The sequence below is a fragment of the Rhinopithecus roxellana genome, chromosome 8 (assembly GCF_007565055.1).
Source record: "Rhinopithecus roxellana isolate Shanxi Qingling chromosome 8, ASM756505v1, whole genome shotgun sequence".
Lineage (NCBI taxonomy): Eukaryota > Metazoa > Chordata > Mammalia > Primates > Cercopithecidae > Rhinopithecus > Rhinopithecus roxellana.
Window position 1 is genome coordinate 109,074,142 of NC_044556.1, and position 16,728 is coordinate 109,090,869.

Consider the following 16,728-nt stretch of genomic DNA (forward strand, 5'->3'; position numbering starts at 1 on the left):
TTCACAACAAGTTTTACCAGAATAAGAGAATTTGATGGCTCTATACTGGACAAATATTTACAAATCAATACTTTCTCTATAATAGTTATCTGTTGGCAAGAGAAATAATCTATTCATTGTAGTGACAAATTATATAAATTTAATATGAGAAGAACATGACTTTAAAATATGTAGTGAAAGAGGTGAAACAAGATCTCAAACTAGATAGCAGGGGAAGACAAACTACCCGATAGAAAATGACCAAAGTTTCAGTCATCTCACAAAAGAGCATATCCAAACGGCCAATCAACATATTTAAAACAACTTTTTTTAGTGTTTATTATACGCCGGGAACTTTTCTAATAACTAAACCTCCTCAATAACCCTGTGAAACAAGAACTATTATGATCCCGTTATGGAGATGATGAGGAAATTGGCACAGAGAGGGTAAATAAATAAATCTACTAAGGTTGTATCCTTGGTGAGTGATGAAACTGGAATTCCAACTCAGGCAGACTGGCTTCAAAATCAGGTACCTATCCACTAAGCAAGCTCAGCCAGCGCTTCTGTCAGTCAGAAGGATACAAACCAAAGTCACGGGGTGGCAGCATTTTTCACCTGACAGCAAAAACTCCAAAGGGTAATAATACTCTTGAGAAGGAATGGGGGTCAGGGATAGGAAGGAAATTATCTTGCAGTTCTGAAGGAAATGTAAAATCGCTATAGTTTCTTTTTAAGCAATCTGGCAAAATCTGTTAAAATTAAAAACACAGACTCTCTTGGACCCAGCAACCTCACTGTTAGGAATCGTTCCACATGGTGGGATGGGGAGGACCAATATATCAGGATATGCGCATGCGTGTGGGTGTAGATGGATGGATGAAGAGATAGAGATGCTATACATATAGATAGATACAGATATACAGACAGAGAGATGGCATCATTAGTTGCTGTGGCAAAACTCTAGAAATAGAGAATTAACACCTACCAACAGGTGAACAGGGAGTGGTTGAATAAATGATTGTACGTTGACCACATAGTGGGTGCTAAATGATTTAGAAGATTTTTCCACAAGGTTCTGTTAAAGGAGAAAAGCAACCTACAGAGAAGCATCTATAGTATGATCCTATTGTTATGCAAACAAAATAAATGTTGTGTGACTGAGAACATGGAGGAAAGCATGGCAGTGATATGGAAGGGGGGGGCAGGGAAGTGCTGGGTAGAGAAAGGCTGGTCCCTGGCTAGGGATCCACCCTCGGGCCTGTGCGCACAGACCTAGGTGAGGACAGGCACTCCTGCCTTCATGCCCAAATGTTGCATTTCCCAAGAACACCCTGGCCTGCCACGACCCCATCCTGTGCCTATAAAAACCCCAGGACCCTAGTGGGCAGAGACAACAAGTGACTGGACGTCGAGAGGAACACACATCAGCAAAAGAACACACAGGCGGCTGGATGTCGAGAGAAGCACGAGCTGAACAGCACAGCTGGCAGGCCATTGACCAGCGGAACCATGTGGAGTCTGGGAGTTTGGCCGGGATGGTCGGAGGACAGCCTGGCTGCCAAGTGCTCAACTCCAGGGGAAAACCATCTCCCTTCTGGCTCCCCCATCTGCTGAGAACTATTTCCACTCAATAAAACCTTGCATTCATTCTCCAAGCCCATGTGTGATCTGATTCTTCGGGTACACCAAGGCAAGAAACCCAGGAGACAGAAAGCCTCTGTCCTTGCAATAAGGCAGGGGTCTCATGGAGCTGATTAACACAAGCTGCCTACGGACAGCTAAACCGAAAGAGAACCCTGTAACACACACCCACTGGGGCTTCAGCTATAAACATTCGCCCCTAGACACTGCCCGTGATTGGAGCCCCACAACCTGCCCGTCTGCATGCTCCCCCAGAGGTGTGAGCAGCAGAACACCAAAGAAACAAGCCACATGCCCATCGCATGCCCTGCGAGGGGATAAGGGAACCTTCCCCGTTTCAGCAGTACACATACCACTCTGTTTACACTGTGTGTGCGGGCATGTATGTGTGTGTACATGACGGGGTGTGGGGCTGGATCAAGAGATGTAAAGAGAGAGAAACAAGGCCCTCCAAACCGGGGTGAAGAGGAACAATAGAAAAGCAGCCTGGAAAATGTTCTTTCTATGTAAACCAATATGTTTGCATGTAAAGACAAAGGAAGTCACCGAACTTCAAATGATGTCATTTTTTGAGGAAAATATTTTTTAATTGACATAATAATTGTACATATTTATGGGGTACATAGTGCTGTTTTTATACATATAATGTGTAGTGACCAGATCAGGTAACTAGCACATCCATTATCTCAAAGGTTTCTCTTTTGTTTGTGTTGGAAACATTCAATATCCTCCTCCTAGCTATTTGAAACTCTGTATCATTATTAAGTGACGGTCATCTACAGTGCTATAGAACACTAGCACGTCTTCCTTTTATCTAGCTGTAATTTGTATGCTTTAACACAGGGGTCCCCAACCCCCACTGCAGCATTACCACCTGAGCTCCACCTCCTGTCAGCGGCCTCCTGTCAGCGGCGTTAGATTCTTGTAGGAGTGCGAACCCTATTGTGAACTGCACGTGCCAGGGATGGAGGTTGCATGCTCCGCATGAAAATCTAATGCCTGATGATCTGTGGTGGAAGTTTCATCCTGAAACCATTCCCGCCCTCCATCTTCCCCAGGCCCCATCCATGGAAAAACTGTCTTCCACAAAAACAGTCACTGGTGCCAAAAATGTTGGGGACCACTGCTTTAACAAATCGCTCCCTGTCCTTCCCTTCCCCCTCACAAAATGATGTAACTTTAGATGCTATTTGCTTTCTTGCCACTTCCCACCACATTGTACTTAAATGTTTTAATTAATCATAAAAAGTAAAGCTGCTCTTACTGTGAGCAGAGATGGGAAATGAAGAAGCGGAGGCAAAGTATAGACAACTCTTTCAAGAAGGTGCCCACCTCACTTTTTTTTTTTTTTTTTTTTTGACAAGGAGCAAAGAAATGGCAGGCACCTGAGCACAAGTGAGGTCAGGAAGATGTTACTGAATATGGGTGGAAATAATCAAGTAGCTAGGAGAAACTGGTGATACAGGAGGAAAGAGGTAATCACTGGATCAAAGTCCTTGAGTCGGTAAGAGAGAATTAGATCTTGTGCTGAAAACTAAGAACTGAATATTTCGTGAAAGTTCATTACTCATGAACTCTGGCTTCCCTCCTGTCACAGTGGTAGGTAGGCTTGCAGGAAGATCGGTGGTTCCTGGAGGCCATGAGATTGACCCTCACAAGTCTCCCACTGCAGGAGTGTAACTGACTCAGAGCATCAGCTGCTGCCCTCTGAAACTCATCACCACATTTGCACCAAGCCCACAGCCCCTCAGGCTGTTCCCCACTTGTGACCAAGTGTATTGGGGAAACTAAGGAAGACCCAATGCTGGTAGACACAGGACTCTTAACAGCCCGGCTCAAGGACTCGTGAAGGCATTACCAAACCTTCCTCAGATTTCATAGCAGTTTAGGCAATTCTATCCAATCTCAATCTGCACCATCTCTCTCCTGCGCTCTCTCTCTGTCTGGTAGTCTCTTAACTTCCACAGCTCCCTATTTTCTTTCACACAAGTATTTTCCTTAATGAAATCATTGCGCATCGAATCCCATGTTAGTAACTGTTTCTCAGTTACTATGACTTGTGGATTAGCACAATCATAAGTGAGTGGTCTGAGAAATCAGGCAGTCAGATGGTAATTTGGGACTGGCTCACCCAGCACCCAGAAGGCAGAGAGGAAGCCATCCTAAGGGATATGTGGTCAGCAGTAGTCCTTGGCTCTAGGTGGTGGTTCAATTGCTAATGTTCTCATTGGTAGTGAACTGAGAAAACGTCCTGGTGGAAGGGAAAGCTAGGCAGGTGCAATGGGAAAGGGATTTGAAAAACGTGGGGATCACAAAGACAGTGATTGATTTATACTAATGACCTGCAGAAAGCGGAGACCGAGAGTCATAGCAGCTAATGGGGATAAGAATAAAAAGCAGAGTGTCTCTTGTAAAGAGGTCATCGTCACCACTAGTAAAAAGGCAGACACAATTGAACACTAAGCTGAAGACCTGGGAGTCACAGGGCTCTAGCAGTGTTTGCACACAGCCACTTTAGGTCTGTTACTGGGCGGCTGAGGCCCTGGTAGAGAAAACTTTTGATCCTAAAAACTGGGACAGGAAAATCTGATGGATGCCGCTGAAGGTGTTGAACTCTACAACCTCCACCCCTCTCACCCGCCTCTGGGCATGCAGAGATGGCCCACTGCTCCCTATCAAGGGTTAGCCCTTTTGCTGTGCTACAAGATGCTGCAGAAGCCTTGGCCTCACCAGGCAACAGGTGCCCCCCCTCCCCAAATCTCCCCGCCTACTCTTCTTGGTGTGGCAGGCTGAAAACTAGGGTGAAAATCCCAGCATACACCAGCTGGTGGCATGCAGGGCCTCAAAAGGAATGAAGAATTACAAGAGCTAATATGTATGTACTGGCAGGAGCCAGGGGAATGTATGGGATTGGATTCTATGAATTATTTATTTTTATTTATTTATTTATTTTTGAGACAGCGTCTCACTCTGTCACCCAGACTGGAGTACAATGGTGTGATCTCAGCTCACTGCAACCTTCACCTCCCAGGTTCAAGTGATTCCCCTACCTCAGCCTCCCAGGCAGCTGGGACTACAGGTGTGCACCACCATGCCTGGCTAATTTTTATATTTTTTAGTAGAGATGGGGTTTCACCATGTTGGCCAGGCTGGTCTTGAACTCCTGACCTCAAGTGATCCACCCACCTCAGCCTCCCAAAGTGTCGGGATTACAGGCATGAGCCACTGCGCCCGGCCTCTACGGATTCTTTAAAACTGGAGAAGCAAGAATTAATGGACTCAGTGGCATTTTCTCAGGACATGGAATTTAAGAAGACCACAGCATGGACTGTAGGGGATGGGGCGAACTCACTGCTGGGGTGACTCTTAGAAGCCTGGAAAAAAATGACAGCCAACTCTCAGCAAAGCAGAAAAAGCCTGGGTGCTCCGGCAGTTGGTAGAGGAGGTAATGAAATGGTTCAGGGAGGTGGCTAGGCTGCAATGGATATGTTACATGAATCCAGAAGACCCAGCTGAGGACTATGACCCATGAGAGGGTTCAGCTGGCACATCATTCCCCAAGGACATCCTGATGAGGGTGCCAGTATCAATGAAACATTAAGTGGTGGCTCTCCTCTGCAGGTTAGGGATGACTACTGGTGAGGCAGCCACAGGTCTGGGTTCATCAACATCCATGGAGAGGATGAGGCCTCAAAATAAGACAGTCTTGGGGGTGATGCTACACTTCAGAAGCAGGAGCCCACATTACCATAACAACAGGCAAGGAGCAGCTAAGGGGGCTCAACTTGCTGGGAGTTGTGGAGACAGTTAATAGAATGGCAAAATTGTCAGGTAGTCAACAAGGCTGTTGGTTAACATCTACAATAATAATAACAAACAAGAATGGAAGAAGAGGCTGAGGAACATTGCCCCAATAAAAAGTCATGGTCCCTTGCTCAGTCCCGAGACCTGGAGTACATTTTCAGACCCAGAACCCATTGACTGAAGAGGCGGCCACGTTCCCAGGAAGAACAATCCTGCAGTGTGGCAAGTATTATATATACTGTGACAATTCCCCCAGAGATCTATGACTATTTACTCAGGTGACTTTACTGGGGAAAGAGGAATAACCAGGCATTTTGAGGACTATTACACACAGGTCTCAGTTGACATTGATACCCAGAGACCCAAAGTGTCATCAAGCCTCCCCTTTAGAGTGACGGCCTATGAGAGCCACAGTGGCTCCACCCACCCAGGGGCCTTTCCCAGTCTCCAAAGTTCATCCTTAGAATTATATACTTGGCTGTGTGAGTAAAGCCCACATTGAGGCCCTTGGTTTGTGAAGCAGGAGCAATCAGAGTGGGAAAGACCAAACAGAAACCTCTGAAACTGGCCCCTACACGAATCCCGGCAAAGTGAGAAAACTGTTATTCTGGGGGGTTGCAGGGGCAGGCAGATCTTATTACCATCATTAAAGACCTAAAAGATGCAGGGTTGGTGGTCCCCGTTATATCTTTGTTTAATCACCAGTCTGCAGAAAACAGATGGATCCTGGAGAATGACTATTGACTCCTACAGACTCAACCAGGTAGTAGCACCAATTGCAGCTGGTGTGCCAGATATGGTATCGCTGCTAGGGCGGATTCATCAGACCTTGGGTATATGGCATGCAACTATTGACTCTGCAAATCTGTTCTTTTCCATCCCCGTGAGAAAAGAGGATGAGAAGCAGTTCACATTCCCATGAACAACAATATTCAATTATCCACCTATTCTATGGAATTTCTAAGTAGATATCCTCATTTAGATAACAAACTAGCAAACCAAGTTCATGTCTGGTCTGATCATGGTAGACCAGACGCCATGGTAGACTAGATGCCCAGGTGCCATGTTGTTGTGGGCCCCCGGTTATGTTGTACCCATTAAGAATGGAAAAGGCACTAGGGAAGCTGACTGCCCAAGTTCCAAAAAGGATGACCTCCATCTTGTCACCAATAGGGAATCATGTTCTTGGAGAGGAGGGAGGCACAGAATTGAGAAGTGAGCTATGTTGAACCCTTACCACCTATCTAGGGAAAGTTATTTGCCTTGCCTGAAATATAACCTCCAGATATAGAATAGCAAAGCATTATCAAAAACCTAGCCAATCACATTTCACTTCCATTTGAACAACCTGGTACAATTACCAATGGCTTCAAAAGTCAAGTATATCAATTCCGATTATGCATAACTTCATAACTAAAGACACCTAAGACAAAGAGCACCATTGTCCCCTGAATTGTCTAACTAGGCTACCTTCTCAGGGACCTGGTCATTTTGAAATGGAAAATAAACAATTTCAAGATCTACTGGAGAATTCATATGCCCATCTTCTAACACTGGACTGTATATCCAAATCTTGCAGTCAGTGTACTCAACCAATAATGACTGATTTAACAGAGGATGGGGAATGGGGAGTGGGGTGGGGGGAGCTGAGGATGACCTCTCAAATATTTCCCATGGTAGAGCAGAGAGGAAACCAGCAGGGCTCTGGAACACATAAGCCTTTCTTCACTCTGGCTACCACCTCAGGGGAGGTGACAGAGTTTTATATAGCCATCTGTGGTAGCTTCCAGGCTGGGCTCCAGCGATCCCTGTATTCACACCCTTGTGTCTCTAATGGCCATGACTGCAGTTTATCCAAATGTCTACTACTTGGCAGTCATGGATGTCTAAAAGGCATCTCCAACTTGGCATGATCAAACCGTAACTCTTGATTTCCCTCCCCTTAACCTGCTCCTCCCCAAAATGTTTCACATCTTATAATGCCAGAACTATCCACTCAATTGACCAAGTCAAAAATCTAGAAGTTATTCTTGAATCCTCTCTCACTAACCAACTGAACATCTAACCCATTAGCAAGTTCCACAGACTTTACTCCAAAATATTTAAACTCTAATTATTTCAGTTTCCACCACTATTGGCAACAACAAAGCCATTTCTGGCATGCACTTCTGGAATAGCATCCAATTGGTTGACTCAATTAACTTTCACCACATAACTACCCCCCAAAACTTTGTGACTTAAAACATTATTTCTCACATCAATGCGGTTGTGGCCAGGGAAGGACAGTCCAGGAGAGCTTCACCTGTTCGCAGTTGGTTGGATGTCAGCTGGATGTGGGCCATGACTTGACCATGTGTCCTTCATCATCCATCAGGCTAGCCCACACTCATTCCTAAAATGGTGGTCACAGGACTTCCAAGTTCAGCAAGAGGGCAAGTCCCAACTCACAAGTGTTTTTTAAGCCTCTGCTAGCATGATGTTAATGTCCCATGTCCAAAGCAAGTCACAGTCCAGTGCAGTCAGTGGGGAGAGACACCACCAAAGAGTATACTTTGGGAGACTGGAAATAATTTGTGGCTATTTTGACAATCTGCCACACTCATCTCCCTGTTTCCACCTCCTTTGCCTCTCTGAAATCCATTTTCCATACAGCAACCCAAGTAATCATTTTTAAACACACGCACAATCATTTCACTCCCTGGTCCAAACTTATGGCTTCATTCAAAATACAACCGCTGCTATGAATTTTAAAATCCTTCCGGGATCTGGCCTCTGCCTACCTGCCCAGCTCATCTAATACCATGGCGTCCTTGCCTATTGTGTCCCAGCAACAGTGATCTTTTGTTTCCTTGAATACAGAAAACTCCTTCATGCCTCAGATCTTTGCATTTGTTCCCTTTGACTGAAATACTCCTCCCCCTCATATTTGCGGGGCTGGCTTTGTCATTCATATTTCAGCTTAAAACTCATCTCATTACAGCGATCTTCCCCGTGCAGCCAATTTAAGATTACTCTCAATGACTTCACCTTATTTAAATTTTCTGCAAAGCACATACCAGTGATAATTTGTTTGTCCCTGTTCCTGTTTATCACGGTATTCCCGAGGGCCTACAACACTGCCTGGCACATAGGAAGCACACAACAAATATTTGTTAAATTAATGCAGAGCTGCATACTACGTCCCAAGATTGTGCTAAGCTATGGTTACTGGACCCTTCTCATCTCAGCAGGATAGTTTCACAAAACGTAAATTCCACACTGAGGATTAACTGGATGCACGTTACACCTCATCCCACACCAGTAACTCGTCTTCCTCTGTTTCCCCACCGCTCCCCTTGCCAAAGAAAAAGTGAGGAGGGATTTGGAAAACTTAGGGTCATCACTCTGGTCTTTTGCCACATTTCGTTGGCTTCATCGAGCTCAACGCGACATGAACTACTAACAGCAGCAGCACTGGCGATGACAGGGTGAACGAAGGTGTAAGACTTCACCGCCCAAGGACCGCAAGGCATCGGCCGCAGCTCCAAAGCACTGCATGCTGGGAGCAGTAGTCTCCCAGGGAGGCCTGGTCTGGTAGGACCGGGACCCCCGCGGCATGCAGGGAGTTGTAGTCGAAGGACTGTTGAGACTCCGCCTCTGCGCTTATACTAGCGAGGGGAAGCCTCACTGCATGCTGGGAACTGTAGTGTTCCTGGGGCCCCGTGCCTCCAGAACGCGGAGGCGCCGAAGCTGCCGCCATTTTAGGTCCCGAGGTGCGGCGGCTAGGAACCAGAGCGCAGGCGGGCTCAGTCCCGGCGCCGGGCCGGCCCCGCCCCCGGGGCGCCTGGCGCCCGCCCCTTGCTCAAGCCCCGCCTTTCCCCACGTGTCTGGCGCCTAGGGGAGGTGCCTCATCCGGAGCGGGCCGCCAACGGTCCGGCCCCGTCCCCACAGAGGCTCCTGTCGGCGGCGCCCGGGAGCGGCTCGGCTGCCCGATGTTTCCGCCCCGGCTGCCGCGGGCCGGGCTGTACGCTTAGTGCCCGGCTCAGGCCCCCTGAAGCGCCCGCGGGGGTGAGAGCGGCCTCCGGCCCCGCGGAGACGGAGCGGCTTGAGGACGAGGCGGCGGCCGCGGGGAGGAGGATGGGGGCTAACCAGTTAGTGGTGCTCAACGTGTACGACATGGTGAGTGCGGCCCCTGGCGGCCCCGAGCCCTGGCCCAGGCCGGCTTCCTCTCGCCGGTCGGGCTCGGACCCCGGCCCCAGGCGCTTCCTGCCTCGCGTCTCCGCCGCCAGCCTAGTTCTGGGGGGAAGCCGGGGGTAAAGGAGGGAGTATTGTTCATTTATAATCCTCGCAGTCGTCGACGCTCCGGTGAACCCAGTCCGCCCGAGGGTTTTGGCCAGTGCTCAGGTGGGCTTGAGCCTCTCCCATCCGCTCAGCTTGGCCGCGACCCTGGCTCTGGGCCCGACCCCTTGGCCCACGAGCTGTGTCCTTTCGGCAGAGCTTCCGTTGCGTTTCCAACCCCACTTGCCGGCCCCGCGGCTGCCCCAGGACCCCCGTCCCGACCGCCTGCGCTCCCAGCTCCTCTGCTTCTGCCGAACTGTACATCTCTCTCCGTGGCTTAGTCTTCAGAAACTCCCAAGCCCCTCCAAGTCCAGAAAGTCACAGCTTTCGGGTGCCTGTGCTAGAATCTCTTCAAAGGTGAACAGGAGCCAACACACCCTTGCCTTGTGTGTTCAAGGCAACCTCGTTAAAATATGAATGAGGCTAACATTTATCAAGAAAATAGCCCAGTTGAATTATTTAGAGATCCTGGTGGTGCTCCTTTCCTACACCCTGAAGACCACTTTCCAGGTGATGCAACAGGTGACGTGACCACAGGAGAGGGAAGGGAAGAAGTTGTTTATTGTGTCATCTAACTTTGGAGTATAGCGAGCACGCAGAATCGAGTCCAAGAACTGGTTTGCCTGATTTTTGCAATTGAAATGCCCCCAGAAAAAGCAGCCGGTAGAGAGTTGTCGTTGCAGTTAGATGGATGCTTGGGTGTTTGCTTGCTTTGGGTTGATGGGTTTTTGTTCTGTAGAATGGATTACCTCTGACTGCAGTGCTTAAAATTCCTTGTAAGTTGACTGACAAATGAAAAATTGCCCATCGTGATTTTTGTTGGCTTAAAGATGCAGGAGAGCAGAAGTACTACAGGCCAGGAGTCTTATACAGTTCTAAACTTTGTATTCCCTTGTATTATTTATAAGTTTCTAAATTTACAGTGTTGTATCTTGGGTAGAAAGGGATTCCTCATGCCGTATCTGGGAATTGTGTCAGAAGGGTGTAGGAACTGCCTGCCACTTGAGATGAGTCCTCTGTTGAATTCTGATGTGAGCTTGGAGATGAAAGGAGATGAGTTAACATGCTGAGAAAAGTGGAACAGGACAGAAAAAGTTGAAGAGGAGAATAAGCCAAACAAAAGATCCTAGAAAACCATGGCACTTTGTAAATTCTTTGGCTTGTGTCACTGTTGAGAAATAATTCTCTAGACTTAAACTTTTTGTGTTCAGCTGAACACCTTTATTTTTCAAGATTCTTACTGCCCTTTTACTTTTTCTGTGCACCACCCCCCCATCTGAATTTGGTTTGTTTTTTATTCATGAAGGCTATTACCGTCTTTCAGAATATATTCTGCTCTTGAAATCATAGTGTGCCTTTTCTCCTAGATTATTAAACAAACCCGTTTATAAATTAGGAGGATACAATGGCCAGAAGCCATAGTTTCAGAGCCTAAAAGAATTTGTGAGAATAGAGGGAGTTTTACCTTTTATATGAAAATGAAAATGCATTTTTTGGCATATAGTGGGCTTTACACTTTAGGCATTCTGTGATACAGGAAAATCTTTGCTAATTGTGGTTGATTGGGAAAAGCTAGAGATGATATTCAATATTTTCGAAGGGAGGACTGTTCTGAACGATGTTAAAAATTGACTAATTAACAAGATCTTATTCTTCACATCAAGTTTGTAAAATAGTTACAGAAGAAGCAGACAGGAAAGAGTAAGTGATCTGCCCAAACAACTAAAAATATAATCTAGAATTTGTCAACCAAAATCTGATTGACTATCTTCTCTTCTAATTCCTACATTTATGTCTTTATATTGCTTATAAACAGGAGATAAAGCATATGAATGTTTATCAGAATGATAAATAGTTGAATTATTAGACTTTTAATAAACTTGATCTTGCATGTTTTTTTGAGGGCTTTGAGTGTTTTACGTCACTAATTCAGCAACCTACCGTTACTTACTATTTTTGACGTGGTAGAAGCCGCAAGGATGAGTTAACTGTCCTTTCTTCTTTAAGGAATTTAGAGTATTGTAGAGGAGATACACAACAGTGGTAACAATTCAAGACAGAATAGCACGGTTTTGATAAGAGCAGACAAGGATGTAAAGGAGGAGAGTATATGTAGTTGCAGGATCAGGGAATGCTGAAAAATCAAAGGTATGAAACTTGAAGAATGGGTAGCATCCACAAGGGCAGAGAACAGTTGGCATGAACCGAATGGCAGGACTAGGGAAAGCACAGGTGGGATTTGGGAAGTAGCAGCTGGTCCAGTATAGCTAGAGTAGAGCGTAAATGAAAGGAGACAAAACTGGAAGTGTGATTAGAACTTCATTAGTCCGATGAGTTGTGGGCTTGGGTGAAGGGCTGAGGGGCTTCTTGAGCCAGCAGAACCATTTATGGTTTTCACGGAGGGGACAGTGTGATCAGTTGTTTTAGAATGAAGACTCATGGATTGAGATACGAATTTTGGTCTATTATACTAATTTTTCTCAAGTCAGTTTTGGTTTTTGAAACATTTTTGCTTGATACCAAGGGTAAATTCCTTTTATCTTTGGTAATTCTTCCTATTCATCAGAGATGCCTTGGATGAGGATAGCTGTTACATGTATAGGCCTAGTACATCAGCTGTCTGGTTCAAACTCTGTAAATATGAAAATCAACCTTTGGGATGCCCTTATTATAATCACGGCTATAGGGACCGCTTGCCATGTGTCCTTGTGTGTCTTTGTTAGGTCGCCTGTTCCAGCTCTGATTGTGTTTTTCCTGTTCTCTAGACTGGGCTGCTGCGGATCATTTCTTTTCTTCTGTAACTGCTGTGTGCATGAAAATAATTCTATTGGGGTCACCAGTATTAACTTCCTTCTCGTGGAAGAATAGCGTGATCCTCAAGTTTACTTAATCATGCACAGTGTTCCTAAATTATTGCTTACTGCCTTCTCAGTGATTATGTTCCCCTGTGTACTTTAGAGTAATCTACCACCAATAAAAACGTCCTGGAGCTACTTTCCGAGTCGTGGGAATGAGCTTGTTCACATATTCCTAATTGACTGGCACACGTAGCAAAGCAGGTGACTCAGATTAGTTTCAAATACTGAGACGAATCTCTGGTGTAGTCATTTTAGCAGTCTTTATTTTTCATAGATCCAGATTTTGTGTTTTCAGGTTATCTTGACTACTAATGAATTTTTATAAAATAAAAATCTGCAGGTATTTGATAATGTTTGTAAATTCATTGTGTTAACAGGTTTCTACCAATTTATTATTTATTTTAGTTATTTGTTTTCTCACTCTGTCACCCAGGCTGGAGTGCAGTGGGGTGATCTCAGCTCACTGCAACCCCTGCCTCCTGGGTTCAAGTGATTCTCCCGCCTCAGCCTGCCAAGTAGCTGGGATTACAGGCACCTGCCATCATGCCCGGCTAATTTTTGTATTTTTGTAGAGATGGGTTTCACCATGTTGGCCAGGCTTTTCTCGAATTCCTGTCCTAAGTGATCCGTCCGCCTCAGCCTCCCAAAGTTCTGGGATTATAGGCATGAGCCACTGTGCCCGGCCTGTACCAGTTTTATTATAAAGTAGTACCTATACATCTTCAAAGTCGTTAAAGAATAGAAAAGAACCACTTTCTAGGACTCTTCAAATAAGGACATTTTTGTCTGGACTCCGTTCGTTTGACGCCTGTCTCCATTAGACTCCTCCAACAGAGTGTAAGGTCAGGCAGGTGTGATAGATCCGACTTCTCATACATCTACGGATCTAATTCAGGCTTTTTGAACAAGTTCCAGAATCACGCATCCCACCTAAATGATTCCTTCATATCTCAAATCAACATGTCCAGGAACAAACTTCTTCGAACTTTTCCCCCTACCCACACCACACATTCTTCCTTCTTGCCCCATGCCACTGCCCAAAAAGCCACCACTTTTGTTGTAGTTTCCCAAACCGGAAAACTGGGAGTAAACTTAAATTCCTCTTTATTATAAACCCTTCACGGTCAGTCAGCAGGCCCTGTCTCTTTGTTTTAGTTTGGTTGATTCTGTCTGAAAGCAACAGAGAGCTTGAGAGTCAGTGGCTTAAGCTGGAAGGATACTTAAGTCCAGAGATAAACAGGCCCTGGATTAGTTCACCAGCTCAGCTGTGCCATCAAGAACCAGGACTTTCCATCCTTTTACTCTGCCATCCTCAGCACGTTGGCTGTTGCCCTTGGTTCGTCCTCTCATAGTTGTAAAGTAACTGCCATAGCACCAAATGTGGTATCCTCAGTCAGCAGTATATGAAGAAAGATGGAAGAAGATAGGGTCATTTTTTACATGCACCTCTGTTCTTTTAATAGAAAGGAAAAACTTAACCAGAGCCACACTCCTTCCGCCAAGAGATTATCTAGAACTGGCTCGTGTGCAACTGTGATGAAGCTGAGTAAGTGGATATCTGGTGTTTCTTTTTTTTTGAGAAGGAGTCTTGCTCTGTCACCCAGGCTGGAGTGTAGTGGCGCGATCTCGGCTCACTGCAAGCTCCACCTGCCAGGCTCATGCCATTCTCGTGCCTCAGCCTCCTGAGTAGCTGGGACTACAGGCACCTGCCACCGGGCCCAGCTACTTTTTTTGTATTTTTGTAGAGATGGGGTTTCACTGTGTTAGTCAGGATGGTCTCGATCTCCTGACCTCATGATCCGCCCTCCTTGGCCTCCCAAAGTGCTGGGATTACAGGTGTGAGCCACCACGCCCAGTCCTGATACCTAGTGTTTCTAACCTTTATGCTGAGTTGTGGGTGAGGAAGGCAAAAAGTTGGAAATGGCAATTTGATGGGAACCTATGATGCCTGTCACATATTTTACTTTCTGGATATTGTTTAAATTGGTTACTTTATCCCCATTTCCACTAATGCTTCTCAAGTTCAGGCCCTCATCTCTATTCATATAATAGCCTCCTTACTAGTTTCAATCTCTAGTATTACTTCATTTTAATCCTCCCTCCATTCTGTTACCAAAGTAAGCATTCTGAAACATAACCAGGATAAAGTGTAATGTACTTTATGATGTGGCCCCTGGCTGACAGTTACAGGTCCACTTCCCTCTTCTACTTAACACCCTTTATTCTCACACAGTGAAATTGTTTAGCTATCCAAACAGGCTATGTCACATCCCCATATCTTTATGTATGCCCGTCCTTCTGTCTGGAGTGGCCTTGTCCAACATTGATCACCTGCTACCTGCTTGCTCCTTCTGGCTGTAGCTTGGTCTTTATTCCTCAGACTTGAGTGAGCTACTGTACCCTAGTTGTACTTTGTGCATGTCTCCATTGCTGTATATATTATCCTGTGCATCCCACCAGACTGTAGTTTCTCTGATAGCGTCATACTATTACCAGTGTCTAGAACAGGGCCTGTCACTAGACAGTGTTCTAGAAATATCCGCTGAATAAGTAGTGGGGCTTTAGCCAGTTTTTATTAGGAGAGGTGCTAGTACTTAAATGTCATGAAAAGATCATGTGATCCTCCTCTTCGTGCCAAATACCTATTTCTGGGTGGTTTTTCTTTCCTTGTACCTTTACTTAAGTGCATTGCTAGATTTTAGCTTTGATTGTTGGACTAGGGTGCCTAAATGAAGGGGAGGGGAGGATTATAGGAATGGGACAGAAAAAAATCAAATATTTTTCTTTGACCAAACTTAAAACACTATGGGACTAGACTGAGGAAATGTTTTTAATAAGTTTATTTCTTGAAGTTGGATCTTAATTACTCTTTGGAAGATAATATTTCCGAAAACATTGTCAGTTCCTGAATTTTAACATAAATTAACTAGTTAATAGGAATAATAGGAGCTGGTCGTCCATCTTTTTTTTTTTTTTTTTAACAGTGATGAATTTACCTGAATTTACTTGTATCAGTATGCTTCTTGGGCAAATAGTGACCCGTGAGTCTAGCTAAGCAAAAAGGACAATTGCACATCTGCCCTCCTGCATTATTTATGGCATTGTCCTCTTTTCTTTTTGGGGGGGAGAGGGGTGGGGGAAGCTAGTATGTATGAGAAAAGAATTCAGTTTCCATACATATGTACATTTGTTTTTTATTGCTGCACTAACAAGTTGCCAAAAATGTAGTGCTTTAAAACAACACAAATTTATCATCTCACACTTCTGTAAATCAGAAGACCAGGTGGGTTAGCCCAGTTCCTCTGCTGTAGTCTTCACAAGCCCAAAATCAAGGTGTTAGGCTCTGGGGGCAAATCTGCTTCCAAGCTCATTCAGATTGTTAACAGAATTCAGTTGCTTATATTTGTAGGTCTGAGGTCCTATTCCTTACTGCTGTCAGCTGGGATCCTCTCTCAGTTGCTTCAGGTGTCATCCAATCCTCCATCTTCAGACTGGCAATGGTGTGTGGAATCCTTATGCTTCAAATACCTCTGACTTCACTTTCCTCCACATCTGTCCTACCTCCAGCCACAGAAAGTTTTCTGTTTTTAAGAGCCCAGGTAATTGAGACCTACCCAGATATTCCAGGATAATTTCCTGATGTTGAGGTCCATAATTTCAATGACATCTGCAAAGTCTCTTTGCTATGTAACATGTTCACAGGTTCTGGGAACATTTTGGGGAGTCATTCTGCTACAATGCCATCTATGAAAGGTGTTTTATAAACCCAAAAATGTTCAATTAAAAATTGTGTCATCATAGCAGCCACTCAACTTGGCATAGAATAAATATTGACCTAGTAACTTAAAATGGAAAAGTTGAAGTATTCGAAAAATACAACTCAGATGCTAGTAGGTTCCAAGCATATTGGTGACTAAAACCCCTTCAGACTTGCAGTGGCATGCTGTAGTGTATGTCAGTTCCATGGCCACATTTATAACGGTGGATCAAATTAACATTTGAAACTTGTAAATGTGATGCTTTAAAAATACGAGAGAGCCAACTATTTAGATGAATTCTTTGTTTTATGGATTTTTCTTTTTTTTTTTTTTTTTTTTTTTTTTTGAGACGGAGTCTCGCTCTATCG

At 45.0% G+C, this 16,728-nt stretch overlaps 1 protein-coding gene across 2 annotated transcripts in view; it reads left to right on the forward strand.

The window, feature by feature from the left end:
- The first annotated feature begins 9,149 nt into the window (after positions 1 to 9,149).
- The window catches only part of DESI2 (desumoylating isopeptidase 2), a 64,251-nt gene continuing 56,672 nt past the window's right edge, over positions 9,150 to 16,728 (forward strand). For both annotated transcript variants that reach the window (XM_010353281.2, XM_010353282.2), the window contains exon 1: positions 9,150 to 9,585. In XM_010353281.2, coding sequence (XP_010351583.1) covers positions 9,544 to 9,585 — 42 coding nt within the window. In that variant the 5' untranslated portion in view covers positions 9,150 to 9,543. The remainder of the gene's footprint in view (positions 9,586 to 16,728) is intronic.